At 41.7% G+C, this 11559-nt stretch overlaps 1 protein-coding gene across 1 annotated transcript; it reads right to left on the bottom strand.

The window, feature by feature from the left end:
- Positions 1-3169: 3169 nt before the first annotated feature.
- On the bottom strand, positions 3170-10512 carry LOC118999847 (N-formyl peptide receptor 2-like). The gene is made up of 2 exons (XM_037064603.1): positions 10408-10512; positions 3170-4238 (listed from the first exon to the last, which is right to left on the bottom strand). The coding sequence occupies exon 2, from the start codon at positions 4225-4227 to the stop codon at positions 3229-3231; it is 999 nt and encodes a 332-aa protein (XP_036920498.1). The 5' UTR covers positions 4228-4238; positions 10408-10512; the 3' UTR covers positions 3170-3228.
- Positions 10513-11559: the final 1047 nt, after the last annotated feature.

Genomic DNA, 11559 nt, shown 5'->3' with positions numbered 1-11559 from the left:
GGAAGGGCCTCATCAGTTGCTTTATTGAGAAGGACAAGGAGAGGGGCAACGGGACTCAACCAATCAAGTGAGTCAGAGCTTCTTACAGTTTCCATATTTGGTCAGCTTACTCTTTTTAGAACCTTAATGTCTGAATATTTCCCTTATCTCCCACCTTCTATTGGAGTTGGGAGTTCCATCCTCTGAATTTCAAGGGTCATGGATTATGGGTGTGCAGGCCCTTTTTTGTTCTGAAATTCAGGAAAGTGAAAGAAACAATTACTGAGATGAGAGGATTTGGAGGCAAGCAATAAGAAACAGATCATGGTTAAACAAAACTTGTTTCTGCACTGAAACAAAACTTCTGACACTCTGTGTGTGTGTGTGTTTTACACCAAGAAATTCTCCAATTCTCTGTGGACCTGAACTGGGTGTTCTACCTGTCTATCTGGAATTAGGGTCCGATCCCACAGGGTAAAGGTCTCAGAGCTACAAGGCTACCCCCAACTTCAGATGCCACTTGGGGAGTCCCAGGTTGTCCATTGCGGTTATGACTGAGCAGCTGCCCATCCAGGGGTTCCCAGGGCCCCCTCTTCAGGCAGGGTGCTTTGCTAGAATGGTTCACCCAGGAAGGAATTTATTTACGTCTCACAGTTCATTATTAAGAATACAACTCAGTAGCAACTAGATCAGAGGTATGCATAGGAGAGGTGTGGGAGGAGGGATATATGTGTGCAGAGTCTTATTTTCTCACTGGGTGCCACTTTCCCAACACCTTGATGTGTTCAGCAACAGGAAATTCATGAAATCTTATTGTTCAAGAGTTTTATAGAGTGGTTCAATTTTGAAAAAATGAGTTTTATAGAGCTTAATGTCCAGCACCCTCTCAACTCCCATTCCCAGAGATCAGTGTGTTGAGCTAAAATTTCCAAAGGTTTTAATCACTTGGTTCCACTGAGACTACCCAGGGATCCAACCTAACTCACCTCATTAGCATAAATTCTGGGGTGATCCAAAGGGGTTTTTATGAATAAAAAGACACTTGTAGCATTCACAAAATTGAAAGTGTTTAGAAGCCCTTTGCAAGCACCAGGGATGAAGACCTAACATATATTTTTTGTATTTGAATATTTATTTTCAGCTCATCTTTGCCAAGGAATCAGGATGTTGTGTTATACATTAGATGACAATGTGTGAGGGATGATTTACAGAAATCAAGAAAAAAGACTGGCGAATATTACAGATTAAATTATTTCAAAACAAAGACATGAGTCAACAGTTAGCCAGAGTACTGTATTTGGAACAGAAAGTCAAAACTGAGGTGTTCCTAAAAATATAAACCATGTAAGGATTTGTAAACTTGGGGAATAGTACTGGGAGTTCAAGAAGCACAGCCTAATTCATGGTTAATTCAGAGTTCATTTTACTTAGATATTAAAGGTTTTCAGTTGATACCTGTGTGATACTATGTTTTATTGATCCATTAATTCAATAACTACTTATTGATTGTCACATGTCAGGCACTGTTTTACACATACAGAATCAGGATCCATTCATGAACAAAAAAGGCCAAACCTGGCCCTCAGATAGATTACATTGTTATTATGTAAAGATAATTGTGCCAAGTACTGTATATACTGTATGTAGTCATCATACTGTTTCATGACAATAAATTTGAGAGTTTGGATAAAATAGCTAAATTTCTTGGAAGTCACTGGTTACCAAAACTAACAGAAGAGGAAGTAGAAAATCTGAATAATCTGATAATTATTAAAGAAATTGAATCTGTTTAGAAGTTTTCTCATAAAGCCTGAGACCCAACTGGCTTCACTGGTGAATTTCTCTAAATGTTTATAAAAGATATGACATTAGAGAATAGAATTGGAGGGCTTGCTTCCCACCTCTTTTTATATCTTTTGATATAAAACTTGACACAGATAGTAAAGAAAAAGGACAAACCCGTGTGTGTGTGTGTGTGTGTGTGTGTGTATAAATGCAGAAGTTCCAAACCAACCTGGTGAGATTAGTCAGAAATATATAAACTACATCAGGAGTAACTGTGCTTTATTTTAGGAATACAAGGGTAGTTTAATGTTCAAAAAGGATTAGAGTTTATGATGATGTAAGTAAAATAATAAAAAATTATATGTTTCTCTTAGTATATGCAGAACATGCACTTGATACAATCCAATAGTTATTTGCAATTAAGAAGAAAACTGTTAGCAAATTAGGAATAAAAAACTTCTATGGTCACATAAAAACAGCTAAAAACAATCTACAGCAAACATATTACTTCATGGTGAAATACCAGCATTTTCCTCTTAACGTAGTATCCCATCTAATCTTTAAGATTCCCCATCACTCTTTCTCTCCTCTTCCCTTGTACTCCTTTCCACCTCCACTTATCCCAGGGTATATGGACTGAGGTGCCAAAACCAAAAATGACATCAGTAGTGCCCTGAGGTACATTTCTTCCCTCTAAGTCAGGGGCACCCAAGTATTCTTTATGATAAGGGGTTCATTGTGGAGAACCAACTACTCATTAATGGGACCACTGCCAGATTGTTTAGCTAGATCCAGATAGATTCAGGCTAGAACAGAGATTGCTTTCCATAAATCCCCTCAGAGATCTGCCCCTCCAGCCCCAGGCCCCAGGCATTGCTGTGTTCTGGACTGGGCCCTCACCATGCCTGGGCAAGTGGAAAGCAGTGTCTCCTTACTGAGATGGGTCATTCCCCAATTCCCCCATTCATCCTGCCCTGTCCTATAAACTTTTTTTTAAAAAAAGATTTATTTATTTATTATTTTTAGAGGGGGAGGGAAGGAGAGAGGGAGAGAAATATCAATGTATGGTTGCCTCTCGTGCGTCCCCTGCTGGGAACTGGCCTGCAACCCAGGCATGCGCCCTGACTGGGAATAGAACTGCAATCCTTTGGTTTGTAGGTCCGTGCTCAATCCACTGAGCCACACCAGCCAGGGCCTGTCCTATAAACTTCTTAATGCCTTCTATGTGGCACGGGAGATACCCATGTCATCTTGCTGCTGCCAAATCTGAGCCTTGTGTGTATATTCCCTTAATAAACCCTGAATGTAATGACGGGGCCCTCGGCCTCTTTTGATGGTCTCCTGGCCAGAGAAGATTTACTCAATACATAACACTCAGTGTGACTCAGGGTAAGATGAAGCTGGAACTGGGAGCAAGGTAGAAGCTGGCAGAGTGCAAATATGTGCTCAATCACCTCTCCTGTTCTATAAATTGGTCTCTGTAGGAGGTGAAACAGATTTGGTGGTTAGGTCACTGGTCAGGGCTGAGTCCTTGGTTAGGGCCCTGACCAGGCTGGCTGGCAGGGAGTGGATCACTCTCTTTTGAAAGTCCTTGCGCAGGAAGACATAGAGCACCGGGTTGATGCTGCTGTTGAAGAAGGCCAGGAGACCTGTTAGGGGCACTAGGAGAAGCAAGATTTTGTGCTTCCCTTCAAACAGTATCTCTTTGGCCCAAACTACAAACAGAAGAAGACACAGGTGGAAGGGGAAGCAGCAAATGAAGAAGGAGGCCACCACGGCAGTCAGGATCCAGAAGGGACGACGGGAATTAGTCATGCCTTTTTTGCAGATTTTCACAACAACAAGACCATAGCAGATAGCAATGAGGGACATTGGGAATGTGAGGCCAACAACAAAGCGGTTGATCCCTATGGTTTTTACTACGGTGAACAACCTGTGCACCTTCTCTTCTTCAGTGATGTTCCCCCAGATTTCAAGGTCAAAATTACAGTGTACATTATTTTCTTCCAGCTCTTGTGTAGTAATGAAGATGAGGACTGGCAAGTTAAGGAGTGCTGCAAGAATCCAAGGCACAGTGATCACTTTTATAGCCCGACTTACAGTGCGGTGGTTCTGGGCCCAAACTGGACACAAGACACAAATACAGCGCTCCAGAGCAATGAAGGCAGTGAGGAAGATACTTGCATACAGGTTTGTGTCCGCCAAGAAGCTAATTAACTTGCACAGGAGCCAGCCAAAAGGCCATTGTCCTTTCCTGACACTTACAACCATGAAGAATGGCAGAGTCGCAGCAAAGAGGAAGTCGGCTAAGGCGAGGTTCAGGTAACACAAGGTGGTGACCGTGCGTGCCATCCGGAATCCAGCCACCCAGATCACAAGCCCGTTGCCTAGGATGCTGAGGACACAGATGATTCCTTGCACCACCAATGTGAAGATATGCAGAGACGTGTAGTCATTTGCCATCTTGTCCACACCTGAAACATTTCAGCAACGGGGTTTTGTCAGCTGTGAAACCATCCTACAGCATTTCTGTTCAGGCCAACATCAACAAGCACTATATATAGCTTCCTCGCCAAACGGGATACCCACTCTACTGAACCTTGTGGTCAGCCACTATACATTTGGCAAACCCTTGGCTGTTCCTTTGGAAGAAGACAGTTCTCCATACTTCCATAATTATTAATATGCATTCCACCTATTAGGCTGATTCCTTAACCGAGAGGGTTAGAAGGCCCCTGTCCATTGGCAGAATCTCGAGCTGAGGGTGTATAAACAACAGAAAATTGATGGGAGGCATGTTCAGCACAGTGAGGGAGGCACTAGACTCAGAGTCAGTAGGGTCCCATCATCATCCACCCATGACTCAATGCATAGATGCCAGCTGGCTCTGCAACCTCTACCAGCCCCAGGTTCTGGCAGACTTCCACCCAGCTCCTGTCCCTGGCTCTGCAACCTCTACCAGCCCCAGGTTCTGGCAGACTTCCACCCAGCTCCTGTCCTCCCCTCTTTGAGAACTCTTGACCTATTTATTGAATAGTCTAAAAGTTTTAGAGTGTGGTTTGAGTTTATAGCTGAAGAGGATTTTGGACAGTTACTGTGAATGTGTAGTAATGCATTACGCCCTGTAGAGTTTGTACTCGAGGAGGTAAGTCAAGGGGCCCATTCTCTGCATTCAGCCCTTTGTTTCTCATTGTCTCTGTTTGATATGGAGCTCTTCTCTGTTTGGTATACAAAGAATTTTTACACGTGGTATAGCTTTTAGCATTTGTGGCATAGAGAATAGCAGAGTCAATGCTATTGACAGAGTCAATGCATTGACAGAGTCAATGCTTATGGGGTTCTTATTTGAGACTGTGCATGTATTCAGTGGGGGTCATGTTATATGTGTGTGTACATATATATGTATATATATTCAGTTTGACCTACATACAACTTTGTAATTATCATTATCTACACTTCTCCTAAGAATAAATAGCCATTCAGAGCAATTATGAGACTGTGAAGGTTAGTTAGGTGGTAAATAGTAGAGGAGGGACTGTAATCCAGCTTGACTTGACTTTCAGATCCTTCCTCCATGACACAACTGTGACAGACATTGCTGGATTCCCACCCAGCACCTATCCCCCCCACTCTCTGCCAGTCAAACCCAAGTTTGTATCATTACTCACTCTTCAGAGAAGATGTTTCTTTCCATCTGTGGAGGCAAATCCTGATTAGTCTCCCTGGCAGCTGGCATTTGCTTGCTTTGCAAAGGATTGTTTTAGCAGCGAGACATGACTACGTCCTGGACAATAATGCTAGGGGAAGATATCTGGGTGAGCTTTCCCCATAAATTTGCTTGCTCTTAAGAGGGAGAATCAACAAAGGTGTAGTAGTGTCTGCCTCTGGACCAGGTCACATCTGTAACCATTGCCTCCAGGTTCAACCCAATGTCTGTGTGACCCACTTGTCCATCCCACTTGACCAGATTTCCTCCTACTGCGGTCTGTGAGCTTTATCACAAACATCCAGGGTGGCTGTTACAATGCACATTCAACTCCATCCTAGAATCCCTTTGCATAAAATCTAGGGTAACTTTCTATGGCCTCAAAATGTAAGAACCATCTTAGCCTAGGCCCTTCTGCTTTCTGCAGAGAAACAGCCATTTTTGAGCAGTTATGTACATTCAATATTTGTAATAATATTGCAAGATGCCCACTAGCATCCCCCTTTCACAAAAGGAAAACTGTAGTCTAGGGATCACAGCACTTTGTTCACCATGATGAGCCCAGCCAGTCAGCGGGGACCACAAGCTTTGAGTCACTGTCTTAGACACTGTGAAGTGCTGCCAGGTTCTCCCAAGATTACCTGGGGATGATCATACCCTCCTATGGCAGTTTGCCTCATTTCTTTCCTCTTCTTTCTTTCGTTCTTTTCTTCCTATCTGCACCAGTCACTTTCACCCAGTCATCTATGGGATATTGCTTAATGGAGCACTAGGTTTTCCAGTCTTGGCAACATGGGCATTTGAGTGGATAATTCTTTGTTGTGGGGGCCTGTCCTGTATATTATAGGGCATTAATCTACATCTCTGGCCTCCTTCTCCTAGAACCCAGTAGCCAGCCTTTCTAGTGGTGACAATCCAAAGTGTCAAATGCCTCCTGGGGAAGAAATCTGCCCTCTGCCCCCAGTTGAGGGTCATTGTTATAGTGTTCTAATGCTGGGCTCATAGGTTAGGTCAATCTGTATTCTAGTCTCCTCTCGAAACCTGCCCAATATGGGTGTTTTTAGTCAGTGACAGCTCTTCAAACTACAGTTTCCTCCTCTACAGAATAGGGTGATTTTCTGTTGAAACTGGTTTGGGGGTAAGAATCAGATGAAAATAGACATGGAAATCTTTTAGACTGAACTGGGTATTTTTAACTCATGGGAACTCTTGGTGCTCACAAGCCTCTGTCCTGTCTTCTGGGACTCTATCCTGCACCATGCATTATAGGAGCTCAAGTTCAAGTCAAGAACAATGCTCATAATAATCATAATTACTACTTATGAACATGTTGTATGTGCCAAGAGCTCCTAGTTTAACCCTTGCCACAGCTCCTCTCATATGGCTCTTCAGGACTGCATGTGTGAATATGCATAAGCACTATACATATTCTGTAAATTTTTAAATATGGAATCATATTAGTTATAATTAGTATGACCATTGTACAGCTGAGTAGGTGAAGGCTTAAAGTGGTTACATTACTTGTTCAAAACTCACAATTAGAAAGAGCTGAATCTGAGTTCAACACACGGATATCATGAGAAATGTGCACCCACCCAATACTTCCTCAACAGGAGCAGGTTCTTTCTACCCACCCACTCCGCATCCTACAAGGACCTCAGAAGATACAATGAGCTTGAAACTCTCTAAATTATTGGTTTAAATATGTTGCTATAACAAGGAAGGATGATTGTGCAATGACAGATGGGGTGAAAGGCCAATGAGGCAAAGTTGCGAAATTAGGGGCCCGCTCTCTCAGTCTGGAGTGGGGGAGAACCTATGTGCCTCAGATGGTACTTGGATGGATTATGATGCCTGTTATTTGATGAGTCCCTAAAAGCTGTCATTTTATCAGCCCTGAAGTGATCATACTTGCTTTTAGATGAAATTTATTATCATAAATCAAGAGGAAACCATGGTCCTGGCTCAGGAAGAAACCCACCCAATGTCGCAATTACTAAGGGTACAAGATTTAGACCCCATGTTTCACATGAAAACTAAGTAGTTATTTTGCTCTATTTCTTCATGATCGCATTTTCATGTTTGAAAGTAATTGTTTCAGTTTTGCTTCCTCCTCAAAATTCTTAACTTCCTCCCCAGTCTTGCTCTCAGCTGATGCCCACACCTCATAATTTAATGAGAAAGTAGTAATAATTGTTTGAGAACATTGTTGCTTTCTCTCTCCCCAGTGCTCCCATTTATCTGCACCTGTTACAGTGAATCCAGAGTTCTTGTTCCTTCCCCCTTCACATTTGCTATGGAACCCTCTCTCCCTCACCTTCCCAAGAATTTTTCTCCTGCAGGATCACTTTTCTTTTCTGCCAAAATATACCCAAGATTTTCTTTCTACTAGGACATTCTATCACACAGACGTATCATCTCTCCTCCCTTCACAAAGAAACTGTCCTGGGCTCAAGTTCTTTCCAGCTTCAGTCCTGCTCTCACAAGAAAATTCTCTCAGTGAAGGGGATTCACAGCCAAAGCTGGAAGGCAGTATTTCCACCTGTCACCTCACCTTTTCTCTTAAACTCACTGCAAACTCACTTGGGTCCTGAACACCCCATGGACTGTGCTCCCCTGAAGGACACTGATGGCCTCCATGTCCTCTGCTCCAGGGGTGTCTTTTCAGTTCTTACCCTGATAGCTCAGTGACATGGGACCCATAAACCCCTTTCTTTTTCTAAAAACACATTTTTTATGTCTTTAGATGATAAAATGCACACAGAACATACCCTTGGTTGTCTTTATACCCACCTAATCTCCATCTTATTTACTTCTTCTCCCCTACATGTAACTCTAAATATTGAGTATTTCAGGTCATATCCCTGCCTCTCCCTATTCTCTACTTGTTTCATAAGTAACATCATCCAGTCTCATGGCTTTTAATATTGTATTGATAACTTCTGGTTTATGTAATCAGCTTGGTTTCTCTTCGCAGTTCTAGCCTGATATACAACCAACTGACCCTTGATATTTCTTGATAAGGGTCCCATAGGCACCCAAACCTACCATTGCCTAACCCAAACTCTTAATTCTTCCAGCCATTCATGCTATGCACTCTTAATATTCTATTTGAAGTCTACATATTCAATTGTTAAACTTCCAAATCTAACACTTATCCTTGATTTTCCTTTCTTTGGCCATTCAACTCAATCCAAGTCAATCAGTTCTATCTACAAAGCAACTAAGTTGACGCCTACAATAATTTTTATCACTTTACCCTTGTTCAGAGTTCTTGTCTGGCTGCTTACTTGCGTTAACCTTGCAAATAGCTTTGTTTTTGGCAATGATGCAGCACCCCCCCCCCCCATCCATTCTGTAGACATAAGGCAAATGATCTTTTAGAAACACTAATCACAAGTGCTGGTGAGGATGTGGAGAAAGGGGAACCCTAGTGCACTGTTGGTGGGAATGCAGACTGGTGTAATCACTATGGAAAACAATATGAAATTTCCTTTAAAAAAAAAAGGAACTGTCTTTTGACTCTGCAATTCCACTTCTGGGACTATACTCTAAGAATCCTGAAACACCAATTCAAAAGAACCTATGCACCCCAATGTTCATAGTAGCATTATTTACAATAGCCAAATGCTGGAAACAACCTAAATGCCTAAATGAGTGGATCAAAAAATTGTGGTACATTTACACAATGGGATACTATACAGTGGAAAGAAAGAAGGAACTCCTACCCTTTGTGATAGCATGGATGGAACTAGAGAGTAATGTGCTAAGTGACATAAGCCAAAAGGTAAAAGACAAATACCATATGATCTCGCCTATAAGTGGAAGCTAATCAACAGAACGAACAAGTGAGCAAAATAGAACCTGAGATGAGAAAATAAAAAACAACCTGACAGTGACCAGAGGTGGGGGAAGGTAATGGGGAAAAGAAGGGGAAGGGTCGAGTCAAGGAACTTGTATAAAGGACCCATGGAGAAGGACAATGTGAGGAGGGTGGGAAGGGGAGGGGAGAGCAATGGGGAAAAATGGGGAGAACTGTAGTTGAACAATAATAAAAAAAAACAAGAAAAACTGCTAATCATGCCATATTATTCTGCTCAACACTCTCCAATGGTTTCTAAACTACTAACTCAAGCTTACCAAGCCCTCCTGGATATGCCTCGTGTACCCCTCAGGCTCACACATCCACTGTCCTCTCACACACTGTGATGGATCCCCACTGGATTCTTTTCATTTCTTGAACATACCAAGCTCATTGCCTTCTCAGGGCTTTTACATCTTCTGTTTCTTCTCCATTCAGTGTTCTTACTTTCAAGCTCCCCACATCTGGCTCTTTCTGAATATTCCTATCTCAGCTTAGATATTATGTCCTCAGAGACAGTCTTCCTGACCCACAATTCAAAGCAGCTAACCCTGGTACAGCCTATCTCACCACATACTGTTCTTATTTGTTTTTCCATTTATATTCTTTATTCTAAATACCCTCCACATTTGTACATATGCCCCAAAGACTATAAAGTTTTTTCAGTGCTATATTTCTACAGTAACTCTGTCCAATAAAAACATAAATGTGAGCCATAAATACAAGCCACATATGCGACTTACAAGTTTTTACAAAGTAAAAGAAATTAATTTTAATAATACATTAATTTAAATAGTATTTTATTTGACCCAACATATCAAAAAGAATATAGTTGAAACATGTAATTATTACAAGAATTATCAATGAGCTATTTCGTATTCTTTTTTGCACTAAGTCTCAAATAACTGAATTCATTTCTGACTATGGCACCTCTCAGGTCAGACTTGCAAGAGCTCAGTAACCATATGTGGCAAGTGGATTCTTATTGGGCAGCCCAGGTCTAGAGTTCAGAAGGCATCTGCCGCATAGCAGATGTTCAAATAATAATTTTTAACTTGTCAGGCTTTGAACTTACCACCAGCTCAGATCCTGTTCCTGTGACCAGTTCTCAGCTTCCAGTGGAGTAACTCAGGCTGCAGCAGCTTCAGTGGATACTTTATTGAAGGACCAGGGGGAGGGACAATGGGATTTGAATTAATCAAGTGACAGAAACTCAGAGCATTGCATCTTTCAGTTCCCATAAAGTACTCTTGATATACTGTCAGCAAACTATTTTTAGAAACTTAATGTCTTAATATTCTCCTCACCTCCCATCTTCTGTGGGAGAGAGGAAGTTCAGTCCTCTAAGCATCTGGGGTCAAGAATACTGGGTGTTTAGTCGCCCTTTCTTTCTGAGATTCAGGAAAATGAACAATTACTGAGTTGAGAAGAATTAGGGGCATGCAAGAAAAAAATAGAGATGATTGTTAAACAAAAACTTGTTTTCATCTTACACAACAATTCTGACACCAAATGTGTGAGTTCGTTCTACACCAAGATATTCTCCAGTTCTCTGTGGACCTGAACAGGGTATTCTACAATTCAATTCAGTCTGACACTGTTTATCTGCAATTAAGTCCAGATCCTACAAGGTAGAGAGCTCCATGTCATAAGGCTGCTCTCACTTGAGCTGGCAAGTATAAGTACAAAGTGCCAACTATACTTACTGAGCAGCTATAAGTCAGGCATTGCCCTTACCCTGTCCTCAGATTTGATAATTTGCTTGAATGGATCATAGAAATCAGGAGGACAATTTACATGTGTTTACAGGTTTATTATAAAGTATATAACTAAGGAACAACCAAGTGGAAGAGATACACAGGGCAAGGTATGGGGGATGTGTATGCACAGAGTTTCCATGTTCTTTCTGGAAGCACCACCCTCCCAATACCTTGATGTGTCCACTAACCTAGAAGATCATCAAACCTCATTGTTCAAGAGTTTTTATAGATCTTAGTCTCCAGCCTGTCTCTCACCTCCTCTTCTCAGAAGTTGGTGTGTGAATCTAAAACTTCCAAAGCTTTAATCATTTGGTCCTATTAAGGCTATGTAAGGGTCCGTCCTAACTTACTTCATTAGCAAAAATCCTGGTGTGATCAAAATGGGCTCCTCATAAATAAAATAAGATACTTCAATCACTCAGGAAATTGCGAGGGTTTTAGCTTTGTCCCAAGAACCTGGGACAAGG

This window comes from Sturnira hondurensis, unplaced genomic scaffold (assembly GCF_014824575.4).
Source record: "Sturnira hondurensis isolate 20B ecotype Veracruz unplaced genomic scaffold, ASM1482457v3 Scaffold0015508, whole genome shotgun sequence".
NCBI lineage: Eukaryota > Metazoa > Chordata > Mammalia > Chiroptera > Phyllostomidae > Sturnira > Sturnira hondurensis.
The sequence above is the reverse complement of the archived record's forward strand: the minus strand, read 5'-3'. Positions and strand labels throughout refer to the sequence as shown.

Coding starts and splice junctions, on each gene's coding strand:
- LOC118999847 (XM_037064603.1), bottom strand. CDS start 4,227: ATGGCAAATGACTACACGTCTCTGCATATCTTCACATTGGTGGTGCAA.